Source organism: Culicoides brevitarsis, chromosome 3 (genome assembly GCF_036172545.1).
Source record: "Culicoides brevitarsis isolate CSIRO-B50_1 chromosome 3, AGI_CSIRO_Cbre_v1, whole genome shotgun sequence".
Taxonomy (NCBI): domain Eukaryota; kingdom Metazoa; phylum Arthropoda; class Insecta; order Diptera; family Ceratopogonidae; genus Culicoides; species Culicoides brevitarsis.
Genome location: NC_087087.1, coordinates 14,700,559 through 14,720,136, shown reverse-complemented (window position 1 = coordinate 14,720,136; position 19,578 = coordinate 14,700,559). Strand labels below are relative to the sequence as shown.

Below are 19,578 nucleotides of genomic sequence, written 5' to 3'. Positions count from 1 at the left end.
TTGATAATTCCGTACAGAAGTGCCCAGTATCGATGGAGGTACGTAAAAAACGGTTCAGCGAGGAAATCCACAAGGAAAAGTCACGAGCCTCCTTTATATTTTTTACATAAGTTTTGTGTCCTCCGGAGTTTTAAAGCAATTTTATCGTCTATCAATAACTGAAAATGCTCGTTTTGTTCGGATTTTAGCGGAAAACTCTCTCAACTATGAATAATTTTAACAGATTTGGTCATTTACTGGGTGAGTTTCGTTTTATTTTGCATCCAAGCGATGTTCGAAGCGTTTCATGAAAAATTTTAATTTTATTTTTTTGCAATTTTTTTCCAGGTGTGATTCACGTCGGAAATGCATACTGCAAATTTTTGGTGAGTATCGAGTGCATCGCAAGCATCTAACCTAATTTGAGGGCCGTCCTTGACCTTCGAGCTTTGCGCTACTTTTTACGGATAAATTTATACGATTGCATCAACGAGTGACACAATGTTGTCGTTTGTTGTGTGATATCGCAGAAAAAAATTATTTTTATCGTTTTTTTTTTATTTTTTCGCAACGACAGGTGTATGCAGCGAAAAATGCCGAAATTTTGACGTGTCACGAAGTGAAGCTGACCGAAATTTCAAATTTACCGGGATGGTCGGAGTTTGATGGGAATGCCATTTGGCGGTCTGTGCTCGAGTGCATCGAAATATCGATTAAGAATCTCCTCATATTGGACATAAATCCGGCAGATATTGTCGCGCTCGGGATTTGTAATCAGCGGGAAACGACAATTTTGTGGGATTCGAAGACGGGATTGCCGGTTTATAATGCCATAGGTGAGAAAGGTTTAGTTTTTGAGGCGATTTTGTAGATTTGAAAGATTTTTAATCTTTAAAAATTTCAATTTTAGTCAAAATTTTATTTAAAAAAGTTTTTTTGTGTGAAGAAATAAGCAAAATTTAATTTTAACTAAGAAATTTTCCTTTTAAAAATATTTTTTTGAAAAAATTTCGTTAATATTTTCCTCCAAATAAATTTAAAAAATTCTAATTTTGTCAAATTTTTGATAAAAAATAATTTTTACGTGAAAGAAACGAGAAAAAAAATCATTTTGAATGAGAATATTTGAAAAATTTCATTAAAAATTATTGTTTTGTGGAAAATTTTGCTCCTGAAAAAGGCTTTAACAATGAAAATTTTGATTTTTTATTAAATTTTGGAGATAAAAATAATTTTTTTTAATTTAAAAAAAAAACGAAAAATGTAATTTTTAGTCAAATATTCTAAAATGTTGTCTCGGAAAATTTAAAATTTATGAAGAAAATATTTTATTTCCAACAATAAATTTTTATTTTTTTTTTTTAATTTTAATTTTTAAAATTTTTTGTTCCTGAAACCTCTCATAATAGAAAAAAATATTTAATAAAAAAATTAAATTTTTAATATTTTTTTTTTTTTTGTAAAAGTTTTATTTTTTTCATAAAAATATGCAAAATATTCATTTTTAAAGTAGAAATATTTAATTTTTTATTTGACTTTTTGAATTTTTTGCTTAAAAAAAAGCTTTTTAAAAAAAATTTAATTTATTTGAAAATTTAATTTAAATTAACTTTAATTTTGTTTATTTATTTATTAAAAAACTAAAAAAAAATTTGATTAAAAATTTTGTAAAAAAATTCTTTTTTTTTTGTTCTAAAAAATAAGCAAAATAATCATTTTGAATTTATTTTTTTTTTATTTATTTATTTTTATTTATTTATTTTTGGATTTTTTGCCCAAAAAAGGTTTCAAACTTAAAAATTTTCTTATTTGTTTCTAATTTTTAAACGAAAATAATTTTTTTCTTGAGAATTTTGAATTTTTTCTTCTCTTACGACAAAAACTTTGAAAATTTTCTTTGAAATTCGATTTTTAAAATTAAATTTTATCATAAAATCTTCAAATTTCACTAAGTTTTTCTGTATTTTTCAGCCTCTAGTGATACGAGGACCGGCGACATCCTCTCCCGCATCCTCTCGAAGACAAAAAACAAAATAAATTACCTGAAAGAAGCCACAGGACTGCCACTCAGCACGTGTTTCAGCGCAATCAAGATCAAATGGCTCCTCGAAAACGTCAAAGAAGCTCGTGACGCCATCGAAACAGAAACGTGTCTCTTTGGGACTCTCGACACCTGGATTTTATGGAATTTAACGGGCGGCACAGATAGCGGCGTTCATGCCACCGACGTCACAAACGCTAGTCGAACGATGCTCATGAACATCGAAACTTTGCAATGGGACTCGCGACTCACAGAATTTTTTGGCATTCCCGCCAAAATTTTACCGCAAATAAAATCCTGCGCCGAAATTTACGGATATGTGAATGCGGGTTTGTTGACTGGCGTCCCAATTGCGGCGATGATGGGCGATCAGCAGGCAGCTCTCTTGGGTCAGTTGTGCGTCAAAGCAGGCTCCATCACGTGCAACTACAACGAAGGATGCTCGATGCTCTTCAATACGGGCCAAGAAATCATAAATTCGGATCACGGATTGCTCAGTACGGTCGCTTTTAAGCTGGGGCCCGATGCGGAAACGTTTTATGCGCTCGAAGGCACGGCGCCATGTGCCGGAACTGCCATTTCATGGCTTCACGATACTCTTATGATTCCATCACAGCAACCAAATAACACAAATAGTCCATGTAACAGTACCTTAGTGCATAGTTATAGTGATCCTCAGGTAATTACGGCAGCAATTAACGCCTCCTCGTATGCCGGCGTGACATATTTGAACCCCTTGCTGCTTAATAATAATTTCCAGCAGCAACGAACGCGCGTTAATGACGCCATTTGTGATGAAGTTACCTTCGTACCGGCATTTAGTGGATGGTATTCGCCATATTGGAAGTACAATTCGCGCGGAATCATCACGGGACTCACTTCGCAGACGAAACCGCAACAAATTGTGTATGCCACGTACGAAGCAATTGCATTTCAGACGCGACAATTCCTTGAATCGCTTAAAAGTGACTGTCGGATGTGGCCCACGATCGATCGGTTGCTGGTTGGAGGCGATATTGTGGCAGACAATAACATAATTTTGCAGTTAATTGCCGATTTGTGCGGAATATCCATTGAAAAGCCGCAGACGACGTCGCCTCCGTGTCTTGGAGCGATGCTGGCAGCTGGATTGGCGATGAAAATTCTCACCTTGGATCATTTTAGGACGTATTGCGTACCGCCAGTTGATGTGTTTCAGGCTTCCATTGGAGATTCTCGTGAGTATTTTTTATATTTAATCTTTTAACGAAGCGAAAATTCAATTTTTTTTTATTAATTTTAATACAAAAAAAATTTAAAGTTCAAAAAATTCATGAATTTTGCTAAAAATAATCGTTTTTAGCACTTTTTAATTAATTTTCTTAAATTAAATTGAAGTTATTTTTCATTTTTTTTTAATTTTATTTAAAATCGTCAATAAAATTTTGATTCTAATTCGAAAATTAAAAAAAAAACTAAATAATAAATAATTTTTGACTTAAATAATTAATTTTTATTCTTTTTTTAAATTTATTTTTTTTATTTTTTAAATTATTTAAATAAGGCCGCTCCAAATTTATTTCGAACTTTTTGTCCCAAAAAATTTTTTTCAAAATGGGGGGGGGCAAAAAGTTTTGAAATACTTTTTCATACAAAATGGCAAAATTTTAAAAATATTTTTAGTTTTTGTGGTATTTACATCGATATTTGAAATTTAAAAATTAATTTAAACAAAAAAATTTTAAAAAAACCGTCAAAAATTTTTAAAAAATAATTTTTTTGAAAAAATTTTTATAGAAGAAAATTCATGTTAAAATTTCGATTTTCAACACAAAAAATTTTAAAAATTAACAATATTTTAAAAAATTTTTGACAATTCCTTGAAAAAGTAAGGAAAATGACCAAAAAATGGTCATTTTTGATGAAATTTTTAACTTATTTTGCCCCATTGGATTTTTTTAAAAATGGGGCAGGGGACAAAAAATGAAAAAAATTTGGAGCGGCCTTAATTAAAAAAAATTAATTTAATATTTTGAAAAAATTTATTTTTTAATAATAATTAATTAAAAAAAATTAATTTAAAAAATATATTTATACTAATTAATTAATTAAATTAAAAAAGTTAAAAATTCAATTAACTTAATGATTTTTTAAAAATGCTTTTAATGATTTCATCAAAAAAAAAAAAAAAATTATAATAAATAATAAGAAATTTAAATTATTAAATTAAATAAAATAAAAAAATTTTTAAAAAATTTAATATTTAAATTTTTTATAAATATTTTAAATATTTTTTATTAAATATTTTAATTTAAATTTATTTTAACAAAAAAAAAATTTTTTTAAAGAAAATAAAAAAAAAATTATTTTAATATTTTTCCAAAAAAAACCTACATTAAATGTTTTTTTGTTAAATTTTTTCAAAATAATTTTATAAAAATTTCCATTAAATTTTTCAAAATTAATTTCTAACAAAAATTTATTTTTTTTCTCTCGTAGAACGTGACGCAAAATTCGCCCGCTGGATGAAAGCTGTGCAAAAATCCCTTCGGCTTGAGCAAAGCAAGGACTCCAGTAACCCCGATTCCGACGAAATGACGCTTTTCCGAGACAAAAGTAACGAAAGACCCGTCAGTTACTCAATTCCCGGAACAATTTTCCTCTTTACCTCTTTTACCATTTTACTGATCGCTGAGATGCTTCAGAAGAAGTGAACTTGGAGCAACTAGACCGAAGAATGCCATAACCTAAAGAAAAGAAATGGAAACAATCGTTACTAGTCGTTATTTATTTAGAGATCGTTAAATTGTAGAAAAAATAAACAAAATAGAAAAATTGTTTAATTTAGAAAGGATTTTTTTTGGATGTAACGGAAAAAATTTTTGAATGAAGTTTTAGTGGAATTACAGAAATTTGGTTTCCGAACGCACTCCCATGACGGCAAAATAGGCGAAAATGAATTTAAAAAAAAAAAATTTATCGCTCAGTGGCTCAATTTGGGGGAGAAAAATTCAAATTTTGGACAAAAAATTATTTTTTTTTATTTTTTTAAAAATTTTTTGGCTTCGTAGGTCTTAAAAATTGAAAAACAAAAAATTTTTAACAAAAATTTATAATTTTTTTCAGAATTTTTTTCACGGGGTGCGTTCCTAAAATAATTTTCCAAACTCGAATTGGCTTAATAATATTTACAACACGACAACAGCAAAGAAATTGCAAAAGAAACTTCAACTTTGCATGTAAAAAAAATTGTTTTTTTTTATCCGAAAATTGCCGCGTAACCAATTTATTGAGAAATTTTGCGAAATCGCATCCGTTCGAGATCCTTCGTGCACGAGGACACCCAACGCCGAGCAAAAAGTGACAATTAAAAGACTGCGAAACAGCAATAAATATGTCGTGGCTACAGAATTTGTCCAAAATTAAAGATGAAGTCACGCATTTCGCGACAGAAGTTTTGGCTCCCGACATGCCAGAAACGTCGTCCGAGGCTTCCGACACGGAAAAGGCGAAACAAAAGGAATTGCAGGAACAACAATTGCAGGAAATGGCGAGTTTAGTGGCGACGCAAGATGCAGAGGTGAGTTATTTTGCGAAAAGATAAAATTTTTAGTGCAAGACGTGAAGATATTTGCGACGCAGAACAAAGAAGCAGAAATCGGAGAACGGGATTTTGTGGTTTTGGGACAATTTTTAGTAGGAATGAATGGAAATCAGCTGAAAATGACGAGAAAATTGAAAATTTCAAGTGAAGGACGAAAAATTATATCCTTGAGGGACGTTCTAAGTAGAAAATCAATCAAAATTTTCATTTTTAGCTCAGATAAATGACTTGACGCTCGATGTCAGTTCAAGAAGTTTTCATTAAAGGCCCGAATTTAAGTCTCAAGAGTCTCTTCTCATAAGTAAGAGCTTCGAAATCGGATTTTATTGACTATCAAAAGAGATTTTGCAGCAAATTTTAATGAAAAATTAAGTTTTTGAGCCATTTTGAATTAAAATTGATTTAAAAATGTTCTGTAAAGGCTCATTTTTTAATTTTTTCAATTAAAAGAGAAATTTTAAGCCCCGTTTGAAGTTTTATGTGGTCAAAAAAAATTTATGAAAATCAGAAAATTGCTCAGAAAGCCGTCATTAAATGATTTTTTAATAGATTTTAAGGCTCAAGAATCTTTTTTGAAGATATTTGTAAAATTTTTTTGAAGAAATTCGTTCTATGAAAAAGCCAATTTGAGCAATTTTTAATCTCTGGAGAGACTTTTTGGTTTATTTTTGAGCAAAAATGAATTTTTGAAGCTCTTAGTAACACTCAAAGGTTCTCGCAGAAATCAATTTTTGGAAATTTCCACATAAAAACCTTATTTTTGATACCAAAAAGTTTAAATTTAATGCTTTAGAACAATTTGACTGTGAAAATTATGAAATTAAGAGCTTTATACTATTCTCAGATATAAAAGCTAAAAGATTTTTTTGTAGAAATAATGAAAAAATCACAAAAGTTATCTATAAAATCCGGAAAAATTCAACTAAAAATCAAAATTATGTAAAAAAAAATCAGTTTAAAAGGAAAAAGTTTCCATTCGGATCCTAAAATTTAAAGAATTTTCCATAAAAATTAAAATTCTTCAGAAAAAAGTCATTAAATTACGTTTTAATTGCCTTTTAATAATATTTTTTGGCAAAATTTAAAAAAAACTTCATTTTTTGAAATCTGAATAAAAAATTCATCAAAATTTCACCTTTAAACCCTAAAAATTCAAAGTAGGTTTTTTGAAAAATCTTTTTAAAACCATAATTTTTTGAAAAATTCATTAAATTCTGAAACCCCATGAGCTAAGGACAAGCATCCCAAACCGCCATGACCCAAATTCCCTCATCCATCGATGCATTCTAACTGCAAAACAATAGAAATCAATTATTTCCAGTGCTTACGCCACTTAATTTCCGTGACATAAATCTTTCGAAATACATAATTTCGTTATTTCAGTCCATTTTTTTCTGCGATAAAGCTCCGTATGTACTCGTGAGCAAACAACATTGATATGCTTTTAATATTGTTTGCATAAAAAAAATTGACGTTTGATATCAAACATTAAAAATTAATCATTCAAAAACATTTTTTTATGGGATTTAAGAACCATGTGTTCGTTCTTTTGTTGGCAGAGATGGAAAAAAATTAAATTGTTAGATTTAATTAAAAAAAAAAAATAATAATAAAAAAATCTAAATTAAGCCAATTTTAAAAAATTTTACAAATTTTAATTTTAAAAAATTATTAAATAAAAAATAAAAGAATAAATAAAAAATAAATAAATTTAATAGAAAATTAAAAAAAAAAAATTAAATGAAAAAATTGATAATTTAAAATAAATTAATTATTTAAATTTATTTTTTTATTAAAAACAATTATTTTAATAAAATTTATTTATTAATAATTAATTTATTTTTTATTTAAAAAAATGATTGATTTAAGAAAATTTTATTATTTTTATTTAAATGAAAATTAAAATTATTAAATTAAATTATAGGTATCGAAATTAATTTTAAAATTTAATTTATTTAATTAATAATTCAAATTAAATTCATTATTTAATTAAATTAAATTTAATTTTTTAAAAACTTTTAAAATTTTATTAAAAAAATATTTAGTCATTTTTAATTCAAATTAATTAATTTTTAATAATTAAAATAATGAATTAAAATAATTAAAATTTAATTAAATTTAAATCAAATTTTTTAAATTAAATTTTTATTTTTAAATTTAATTTAATTTTTTTTTTATTAATTTAAAATATTTTTATGATTTTTCTAAATTTACATTCCGTTAAAATTTTACATTCACTCACTCACACACTGAAAAATCGCAAATTTTATCGTAATTCTTTATTTAATGGTCGATTCGATCTGATTAGGGAGAAAAAACAAACGGATGACGTGGTTCTACTCCAAGCAAAATTAACTAAATTAACTTTTTTTTTCTGCGATAACAGATATTTGTTTTGGTTGAAATATTTACAATATCGATAAAAACTTTTTTTTTGCAGCTCATGACGTTAAGGAAACAAATCGCCGAGCTCCAACAGCAGCAGCAACAACAACAAATCAAGTCAATTGAAGCCAGCAGTACGAGCGGGAGCTCAAAACCAGCAACGGTGAGTCCAAAAAAAAATTTCATTAAATAAAAATTTTTATCTAAAAATCTCGGGAGTTATCGATCAATGTTTCGTTCGCTGCGCGAGATACAATAAACTTGAAAAACGTTCCGCACCTCGAAATGAAAAAATGAAATAAAATAAAATGAAACCGTTGTTTGAACAACAAGTCTGAAAATGTCTGACGTTGTGTGTTTGCCTTTTGATAAGGAATTTTTATGTATTTTTCTCTGTGACAAGCCAGCAAAGAAGATAAAAACGAACGAAAAGTGTTCACGGGACTTCCAAAGCCGACTGATTCATGTTTGACCCTCATTTGTTGCTCGCTCTACGGAATAAAATGAAGCAACACAAAGTCACAAAGTTTTTATCGTAAATTTCGTGTTTGCTAAAGGGGAATGGACGTTTGTTCATGTTTATTATTAGGTTTTTATGGTAAAAAAATGTTGGAGATAAGAAGTTTGTGTGTTTGTGGAAACGTTTTGGAATAAAGTTCTTGTGGGTAAAATTATTTTTAGTTGTATGGAGCGAACTTTTGTTTCAAGTTATGAACTGTTAAAGGGAATTTAATGGAAATTGAGGAATTTGAGGACTTTTTGAAGGATTTTGAGTCAAAAGTAATTAAAAATTATTATTTTGATTTTCAAAATTTTTAGGACCATTTTATACAAATGTTAAAAAAAATAAATTAAATTAATATTAAATAATTAAAATTAATATTAAAGTTAAATAATTTTTTGAATCAAAAGAGCTAAAAATTAAATTAAAAAGCAAACAAAAAGTAATTTTTTGAGGTTTTAATTTATTTGAGGATTTGTTTAATAAAAAAATTTTAAATAATAATTAAATTTTAATTAAATTATTTTAAATTTAATGGATTTAATTTCATATGATTAATTTAAAATTTTGTAAAAAAATATTAAATTAAATTTAAAATTAAAAAAATTTAACTGAATATTAATTAATGAAAATTAAAATTAGTAAAAAATATTAATTAAAAATTTTTCGAATACGAGAAAAATCAAAGTTCTAAAAAACTTTTTTAAAAAAGTATTTACAAAATATTTTAATTTAATTTTTTTAATTCAAATTCAAGAAAATAAAAAGTGTTTTTTAGGTGAAAATATTTATGAAAAAAAGATTTAATTTTTTATAGAATTTACTTTACGAAATGCAATAAAATTTTATTAAGATTTTTAACGTAATTAATTTTTAATTTTTTTTTTTCAATATTTTTTGTTGAAAAAATTTTTTTTTTCTAGAATTTCAATTTTTTTTTTTGAATTAAAAATTTTAATTTTTTAATATTTTTCAAATAGATTTTCAAAAAATTTAAAATTCTAAAAAAAATATTTTTTCAACAAAAATAATGAAAAAAAAATAAATTTTAATTACTTTAAAAATCTTAATACTTCTTTCTATATTTTTTTTTCTATATATTTTAATTTATTCCAATGATTTTCTGAATTTTATGAAAAGAATCAAATTAAAAACATATTTTATAGCAAATTTAGCATTTTTTAAGAAATATTCAAACCAACTCTTAAATTAATTTTAAATATTTTTAGCAAAAAAAAAAAAAAATGTTTTTCTTAAATATTCAAAATTTTTAAATCATCAATAATTTTTTTTTATATGAAAGTATAAATATTTATTTTTTTTAATTTTTCGATTTTAATTTTAAAATATTATTTTTTGCAAATTAATTTTTTATAAATAAATAAAATAAATTAGGCCATTAAATTTAATTATTTCACTTTTATTTCACTTTATGTCGCCTCCTCCTCCGATTTTGCCGAAAAAAATCAGGGGGAAAAATAAAAATAATAAAAAAATAAGGAAAAATTTTGACATTTTTTGGAAAAAAAAATTCTTACTTTTTGATTAAAAAAATAATAATGTTCCAGTAAACATTAAAATTATATTAATATAAACTTTACTAGCTTTAAAAACAAATTATTATCGAAAATTTGATGAAAAAATGAGTCAAATGAAGAAATTTTTTATTTTTTCTTAAATTTTTATTTTGTGAAATTTTATTTAAATTTTGACTTAAAAACTTAAAATAATAAAAGTAAAAATTATTTTAATATCTTCAATTAACGATTAACGTTCAAAATCGTCAAAAATTTAGTAAATAAAAATTAGTTTTTTTTTAATTTTTTTCAAACAAATTTTTTGTGACAAAAAAAAATTCTTAAATAAAGTTGTAGTTAAATCAAAATAATTCCAAAATCTAAAATCCAATAAAAAAAAAATCCGATTTCATTTCACCTGCTTCTGTTTTTCGTCGTCAAATTAACTCTAAACGACCTCTTTTTATCACCAATTTTGTGTTTTTAACGCACGTAATTACCCATCATTCACACTAGTTAGTGACTTCCATCCTTATCACCGATTTTCCCATACGACGAGTCCCCCTCGTGTGTCTTTTTTCCGTGTGTGTTGTTTTGATAGCATTAATAGACCTGTTCCGTGCTTCACCGAAAAAACTATCAGTGCGTTAAAAGAAAAGAGACTCATTTAAAAAAAAAAAATAATGTTTGCATGCTCATTAGCTATTTCCTGTCTTTTTGTCGTCGTTGTTGGCTTCTAATCAGCACCTCTATGAGCCCGATACGAAATTATTGTGAAAAAGTGATAGATTGGTCGGTTGGCTGGTTTGCACTGTAATAACGCATTTTTTGTCTCTAAATATCTTATCGCGCCGCAAAATAAGGTTATCAGTGGAAATGTGAGTGCGCGAGTGTTTGCTCGTTTTTATCTATCAATCAAAAGTTTTTTTTTCTGGGGATTTTATCGGAATGACGCTCTTTTTTATTGATACAGATGTTCCCCTTCGATGACAGGTGAAATAGAAAAATTTTGCTCTATTTACAGCTGGATTTTGTCTTTTTTTTTGTGTTTTGTCATCGTCGATAAGCTTCTAATAAATTTTTTCCTCATCCCACGATGAGGGCCTTATCAACCCCTTTCTACGACCGCCGTTTGTGGTTATCGTGCGATATAAAAAGAGAACGACCAGCATAAGTGCTGCTCATTTCACCGTTATTATTTCTGCATAAATTAAGTCCCCAAGTCGCGAGTTTCATAAAAGAAAAAATTAGAAAAAAAATGAAAGAAAAACAAAGAAACCAGTTGCATGTTTTGACGAGTTACCGCAGAAAATCAGGGCAAGTGCTAACAATAATTTTTATTAAAATTACTTTTTGTTCGTCCGAAGATCCTTTTTTAATTCAAAGAAAAAAAATTAAACTAACGTCGTGTAAAAAAGGAACATTAATTAATATTCACGAGCGTGCGTTCACAAAAAAAAAATTCAAGTTGCAAGCTGGTTTTCCATCCACAAAAGCAAACAATCGAGTTGACGAGCCTCATTTGCATATTAATCATGTTGTCACACATAAACACACACATTCGTTGCATTTTATTTGATCGAAGCATGGAAAAGTGTGGTAAATATTGAAATAAATGGTTTTCTTTAGTTTTTTAACCGAGTTTATGAATTTTTTTTTTTTAAAGAAAAATAATTTTCTTTTAATTTTTTTTCTTAGTTTTTGTCTTTAAAAGAATTATTTGTGTGAGAAAAAAAAATTAAATTAAATTAATTTAAATTAAATTAAAGAACCTTGAAATAATTCAAGAAAATTTAGTTGACAATTAAAAAAATTTAAATTTAAATTAAATTAAATTTTAAAAATAAAATTAATAAATTTTTAAATTAGAAATTAATTAAAATAAATTAAGTTAATTTAAAATTTTTAAATGGAAAATTTATGAAATTTAAAAAATAAATTTGGTAAAAAGTTAAAATTTATTTATTAATTTTTTACAAAATCAAGAAAGCTTTAGTAGGTTTATATTTTTCCGGGCCATTTTAGTAAAAAGTTGAAAATTTACAAAACACCCTCAAAAACACATTTTCCTAATTTTCTCAAAATTTGAAAAAAAATTTCAAAATTTGTTTTTGGGAGCTTAGTTGGCCTTAAAATGCCGTCATTTTGACATTTTTAGATTTTTGATTTTCAATCCGGAACATGGAGAAAATTGCTGTTTGAACATAGCCCCGTGTCTGAAATTACCCCATCTTCCCCTAAATTGCAAAAAATTCAATAAATTCGCAGGATCGATAAAATTTTTCGGATAACTCGTCATAAATTTAGAAAATCAGTCAAATTTGAAAAAAAAATTAATAATAAAAATATTCTAAAAAATTCATTCGGAGTAAATCTTGAGAAATTTAAGAAAGAAGCTGATTTTCTGATAAAAAAAATTTATTAACATTAGCAACAAATTTTTAAAATAAACTAAAAATTTTACAAAAATTAAAAAAAAATAGTTAATAAGAATAAATCTCGTTGAATTATGTGGTTTAAATATTTTAAATAAAAATTACAAAAATTAAATTTTAAAAATTATGTGAATAAAAGCAAATTTTTTTTTTGTTAATTTTCAAAAATTTTGGTTATCAACATTTTTTTATAATTTTTTAAAAAATATATTTAAAAATAAAAAAATTAAATTTATTTTGATTTTTAATTAAACACGAATGAATAAATAAATAAAATAAATCTTAATTTGATTTAATAATATTACCGTAATCTACATAATGCTAAGAGAATTTAAAAATCATCTTAACGAAAATGGAAGTCAAAATTCGTTCTCTTAACATAAAATTCTAATTTTTGAAAATTTTTTAAAATATTTGAAAATTTAATTTTGTACTTTTATGTATTTTTATTTTAAAATTATCATTTTTGTGTCAAAAACATTTAAAAGTACAACTAAAATTTGTTAAAAAAAATGTTTAAAAATGTTAAAAATTTAAGAGAAATTGTTTTTCTTTTTCAAAATTAGCCTTCTTTAATTTATTTAATTTTTTGTTTCATTTAATTTTAAAATTTTTTAATTTTCAATTAACATAAATATAAATAATTACGGTAATTAAATTTTAATTCAATTTTATTAAAAATTTATTAATTTTTTTTTTAAATTTTAATTAATTTTAAAAATTTTAAATAGTTTAATGTTTTTTAAAAATTATTTTAAATAAAAAAATTACTTTAAAAAATTAAAGAAAATATGCTTCAATAACTAAAAAAAAATTTTTTTTTTTAGAACAGCTTAAATAATTTCCAAATTTTTTTTTACAATTTTTAAAAATAAATTGAAGAGCTTCGAAAATTTTTCCATTAAAACACCTTCAAAAGATAAATCGCCCTTCAACTGTTACTTCACTTCAAAAAAGAAAAAAATTGCAACAGCAGAAAATTAAAAACTAGGACATATAATCATCGCATCATGCTGCTAAACAAATAAAATGCGCTAAACAATAATTATCATCACCGCTTTAACCTAACTAGAACTTGTGTGCATGTGTTTGACTTCGATATCCGCAAATATGCTCAAGACTCGAACAACAATGCGCTTTTTTTTTGCCAGCGAAAAAAATGTTTTATTTGCATATTTAATAATAATAAAGCTAACGCTGATACATTAAAATTAAACACAAAGTGTCGTAAAATTGGAATGACATATATTTATATTCATGATTACTTCGCGAGCAACGAACGACGACAACGTCGACAAATGGCGACTGTTGCTACTTTGCCTTTTTTTATTGTTCAAGTAAAAAGGTGTTCTTCACATATTTTTTCAAAAAATTTGTTCGAAATGATAAAGAATTCGAAGCGATCATTAAGTGACGCATTTGACGCACGATGAGCATAAAGCGGGCCATCCATAAAGTGAAACGCGCATTCTTCGTTAGAAAAAGTGTTAAAAATGAAAACAATTACACGTAGTTTTAGTGTTTGAACAACATTATTTTCAAACAGCGATCGACTGGGAGGACAAACGAAAAAAAAAAAACAAATAAAAAGTGATCAAACAAGAGCACTTCCTTCCGGTTATTATTAGTAATTTTTTTTTCGAAAAATATTGTTTTGTGTCACCTTTTACGGTCATTTTAGGTTTTTTTAGGTTTTAGGTGGTCTTTTAAGCGTGCGATATTGCGTGAAAAATGGAAATGCAATTCAAAAATAAGCTTGGTTTGGAATAATTGGAATGATTTTGGGTCTGTCTGTAAACATGAAAAAGAGATGGTAAATTTTGATCATTAAAGAAAAGATTTGAAAAATTCCTTCAAAGTTCAAGCTTTTGATCATTCTTGCTGCAAAATCATCCAGTTAACAATATTTTCATCTTTGGAGCTTTTAAAATTCATTAAGATACAAAAAATGTGTTCTTCAAGCCCTAAAATCTAAAATTTCCCTTTGAGAGGTAACAAAAGGGCAAATTTAATTTTTCAAGTGCAAAAAATCTGAAAATTGACTTTGAAGGGTTACAAAGGGCATCAATTGGGCAAAATCAATTCGTAAAGCTTGAAAATCTAAATTTTTTACTTTGAAGGGCAACAAAAGGGCATCAAATGGGCAATATTCATTCTTCAAGCCCAAAAAACTGAAATTTTATATTGAAGGGCTACAAAAGGGCATCAAATGGGCAATATTCATTCTTCAAGCCCTAAAAACTTAAATTTTCTATTGAAGGGTTACAAAAGGGCATCAAATGGGCAAAATTTATTTTTAAAGCTCGAAAATCTAAATTTTTTACTTTGAAGGGCATCAAATGGGCAAAATTCATTCTTCAAGCCCTAAAAACTGAAATTTTTCCTTTGAAGGGCAACAAAAGGGCATCAAATGGGCAATATTCATTCTTCAAGCCCAAAAAACTGAAATTTGCTATTGAAATGTTACAAAAGGGCATTAAATGGGCAAAATTGATTCTTCAAGCCAAAAAATCTGAAAAAAATATGAAGAGTTGCTAAAGGGCATTAAATGGGCAATATATGGGCAAAATTCTTTCATCAATGAAAAATTCTGATAATTCACTAAAAAAATGCGATCTCGTGTCATAAAACACTTGAAAAATTCTACCTCTAAAAAAAAATTTTACGACACCTATTGTTCTAATAACTCCAAACACATTCATTTATCGTTATCGGCAGCAGGATCGTGAAACACTTTTCACGCGAAATTAAACTTTGGAATGAATGACAATAAATATTTGTTCCACATTGTTGCCACGTTTTTTTTTTCACTGCGCATCGATTCTTCGATGAAAATTCGATCAATTTTCTGCATCGACTTGCGGAAACAAATCTTCAAACGCAAAACTTGCGTGACATAACCATAAAAAAGATAAAGAAAAAGAGCCTCTAAAAATTGTGCATTACCACCTGCTTACGTAATCTACATAAACATTCGCTGCGATATTATTCTAGTCATTAAAATAAGAACTTTGGTACGCGACGCGGCGAGCTATACGGCGAGCTGTTTAGCAACAAAACATGCAATTTGTAATTCTTTTGTGTGGTTTTTTTTACAAATATTATTTTTTTTTATTTTATTTCAATGACAATGGTTGTCATGTTGTCAAACACAGAAACACACAAAGATTTTTATTATTGCCAGAGACCTCTACGAACGAGTCAATTTATCCGAACACAACACATGAATGCATTAAAATTACAGAAGCTGAAGCGTGTCGTTTTTCCATCGCGAAGTTAAGGCAGGCAACAAAGTGTTAGAACACAAACCTTCACATCCACGCAGTTCATGTTGATTTTTAACAAATGTAGCCTTTGTAAATCAGCGTAAAAGGGCAAAATTTGACAGGAGAACTTGATGTTGCTGCACAAAATAATCACTCAATTTTTTTTCTTGTATGAGGAAATTTTTTTCTGTGTCATTTACAATAATTGTGCATGGTTATTTTCCGTAAATTTGCATGAAAGAGGCATGTTACATGCAACACAGAGGGAGATTTGTCGTGAAATGGGTTCATGAATAAAATTTAGATTTGAGATTTTTTTACATGAATTTTTAAAAAAAATTTTGCTGAAATAGATTTTTTCATATTAAAGAAATTTTTAACATTTTTTAAAAATATTTTTGATCAAAGAAAAAAAATTTTTTTTTTGTTAAATTTTGTCAAAAACTTAAAGATGATATTTTTTACAATTTTTTTTTTTTTTGAAAAATTTTCTTTTGTCAAGATTTATAATAAAATAAAATTAATAATTCATTCTGAAGAATTATTTTAATTAATTAATAAATTTTATTTTTTAAAAAATTTAATATTATAATTATTTAAAATTAATTAATTTATTTAATAAATATAAAAAAATATGTGAGACTCCAAATATTTTTAATTTTTTTTTTATAAAATATTTAAATAACTTTTATTTTTTCTCTAAAGGAGCTAAAAAGAATATTTTTAAACTTTCTGTATTTGAATTTTAAAATTTTTGAAAAAGTTATTTTTTTAATGACTGCAAAGTATGACAAAAATAAAAATTTATTTATATAAATTAATTTAATTTTATTTAATTTACTAGTTAATTTTTGTAAAAAAATTTTAAAATTGTTAAAACCTGTCAAAAATTTCTTAAGAAAAAAATTAATTTTTAATTCTCAAAAATTGATAATTTTTTTTTATTTTAAATTTTTTTTAAAAAGTTTAAAAAAATTAAAAATAAAATTAAAATAAAAAAATGAAATCTTTTGAATCTTTTTTAATTAAATATTTTAAAGAACAACAAAATTTTAAATAAATATAAATTTTATTTAATTTAATTTTATTTATTTATTTAATTTTTGAAAAAAAAAATCTCAAAATTGAAAAAAAATTGATAAAAATTATTATCATAAAATTTTTTATTTTTAAATTTTAATTTCCAAAAGCAGATTTTTTTTTAAATTTAACAATTTATTTAAAAAGTTTAAATAATTTTAAAAAATAAAATTAAAAAAAAATGAAATCTTTTGAATCTTTTTTAATTAAATATTTTAAAGAACAATAAAATTTTAAATAAATCTTATCTAGTAAATTATAATTAAAATATATGATTCATAAAATGATTTTATACTTTATTATTATTTTTTATTTTTTTTTTAAATTATTTAAACTTGTTAAATAAATTGTTAAATTAAAAAAAATTAGAAGTTTCGTTTTCAGATAAGCTAATAATTTTTTTTAAATAAAATTATAGTTTTAAAAAATTAAAAAAAAAAAATTAAATTTAATTAAATAATAATTTAAAATAAAAATTAATTGAATACAAAAATTAAGTTAAGTCAATTTCTAATGAAAAAAATATATTAATTAACTGTTCAATTTTATTAAATTTTTATTTATTTTTTTGCATCTAAAAAAAATCTCGTGTGACATAAAATCTTGCACACAAAACAAGATCATCGCCCCTTACAAATATTTATTTTCCACCTTAATCCTCGTAACCCACTTCCGAGTCAATTTTCAAAAGTTCTTTAGCTCACATGCGTCTTAAAACGAAGAAAAAACCGAATAAATGTGCATTCACACGAAAGAAAATTACCCGTAACGCTCCACGCTCACAAGCAATCGCACACATATCGGTACTTAATAAAACAACAATATGTCGCGTTTAAACTTTGACAAAAAAAAAAGTACTCGAAATACAAAAAAAAAAAGTTAAAATATATAATAAAACACTTTTTTTTTACTCATGCACACACAATAAAAATAATACCTCTATTCTCATATATCACGAAGCCAGTTCCGTACACGCGGTAATCCATCAGGGCTTGCATTTGTGTGTGTTTTTACGTACAGAGCCACGGTTTGTCGTTGACATCGTCATTAGCAGTGTGTTGGAATAACCAGGCAAGTTGTTAGCGAGCATGCAAATAACCGAATAGGCAGTTGTTATTTGAGCCTTGCATCGAGCGGTTGTGCTTGTGGGAACTAAAAAAAATAATAAAATAAATATTATTCATTTTTTGAACACTTTGAACGTTTTTTTCATCTATTTAAAAAAATTAAAATAAAAAAAAATTTTTTTTGACGTCAACCTGAAACATTAAAAAAAAACAATTAAAAATTTTTATTAAAAAATAAAAAAAAATTAAAATTAATTAAAAAAAAAATCAAAAAAAATAAAAAATTATGAAAAATCCCGGAAAAAAAGATTTTTGCACAACGAGGTAAGAAAATAATATTTTTTACAATTTTTTTTCTGATAAATTCTCCGCCACATGGTCATCATCATGTCACAGGAAACAGCAAGTGACTCACAAAGTTAATTACTTCATCGTATTTATTACACTAAAAAACAAATCTAGAACAAGAAATTTAAGCAAATCCGATAAACGAACAATTGCCACGTGCTTCAATGCGGTTTTCATAAAAAAAAATATTTTATGACAATAAATAAATTATTGGAAAAAAATAACGAAAAAAATACATTTATTTTTATGTGTATGATAAAAAAAAATTAATTAAAAAAATGTCGACAATAACAGAAAAAAAATATTTGATGATAAAAATACCGTTTGCTCGCTTTTCTGGATCATCATCATATCTTATCACTAAAAATATCACGACAACAAACAAAAATAGATAATTTCGACTTACAAGCGGTAAATTTCACAAAAGAGCATCTTTCACATTTTTAATTGCGATTTTTTTTTTATTGAAGAAAGAATTTTTTGTTTTTTGTTTATTTCGAATAATTAAAGTTAAAAACCTGGAATTGCTGAGTTTACGTTTTAAAAATAACAAAAATTCATTGACTTTTTTGATTAATGCTTAATTTGGCATTTTTTAAATGGATTTTTCGGTAAAACAGCAGTAAATTAGTGGTAGTTAAGTCGGAGTGAGTGTCAGTTTTGTTCTTTGTAATAAAAAAGTGTTTTTACCGTTTGTGTCCCTATCAAAGGTCAAAAAGTGTTTGAAAGAGGAAAATGGTAATGAGGGGATTTTTTGATGTCTGTCCGTTAAATATTTTTATAAAATATTTTTTGTTGTTGTTTAAAAAAAAAATTAATCAAATTAGAAAAAAAAATAAATTTTTAAAAATATTTTTTGTAATTTTTTTATGCAAAAGAAGTAAATTTTCTATCTTTAATTTTAAAATTATTTAATTTTTGAATAATTTAATTATTTTATTTTAAAAATAATTAAATTTTAAAAAATATGGAAAAAATTAATGTTTCGACAAATTTTTAAAAAAATATTTTTTTACAAGAAAAAAATTCTAAATTATTATTTTTCTTAATTATTATATTATTTCTCATTTTTTTTTAAATATTTCAATAGTTAAAATTAAAAATATCAATTATTAATAAAAAAAATAATATTTAAAATATACAATTAAATATAAAGAAAAATTAATTTAAAATTAAATAATTCAAAATTTAATAAAATAAAAAATCTATTAAATTCGTAAAAAAATATTTTAATAACTTTAAATTAAAATTTTATAATTAATTAAAATTTTTATTTTACAAAAAAAATAAAATTAATTAAAATATTAATTATAATTAAAATAATTAAAAATAAAAAAAAAATTACTTTTCAGTCCAAAAATTAAAAAAAATATTG

At 24.9% G+C, this 19,578-nt stretch overlaps 2 protein-coding genes across 3 annotated transcripts in view; both read left to right on the top strand.

The window, feature by feature from the left end:
• The first annotated feature begins 50 nt into the window (after positions 1–50).
• On the top strand, positions 51–4,756 carry LOC134833961 (glycerol kinase). The gene is made up of 5 exons (XM_063848470.1): positions 51–240; positions 328–365; positions 557–815; positions 1,951–3,237; positions 4,499–4,756. The coding sequence occupies exons 1-5, from the start codon at positions 207–209 to the stop codon at positions 4,711–4,713; spliced, it is 1,833 nt and encodes a 610-aa protein (XP_063704540.1). The 5' UTR covers positions 51–206; the 3' UTR covers positions 4,714–4,756.
• A 451-nt stretch (positions 4,757–5,207) lies between these two features.
• LOC134834976 (thyroid receptor-interacting protein 11) overlaps positions 5,208–19,578 on the top strand; it is a 37,890-nt gene continuing 23,519 nt past the window's right edge. The window contains exons 1-2 of one of the 2 annotated variants that reach the window (XM_063849812.1): positions 5,208–5,579; positions 8,044–8,151. In XM_063849812.1, the coding sequence (XP_063705882.1) occupies positions 5,394–5,579; positions 8,044–8,151 (294 nt within the window). In that variant the 5' untranslated portion in view covers positions 5,208–5,393. Of the gene's footprint in view, positions 5,580–8,043; positions 8,152–17,915; positions 18,180–19,578 lie in introns of those variants that run through there. The other variant, XM_063849813.1, reaches the window with a different exon arrangement.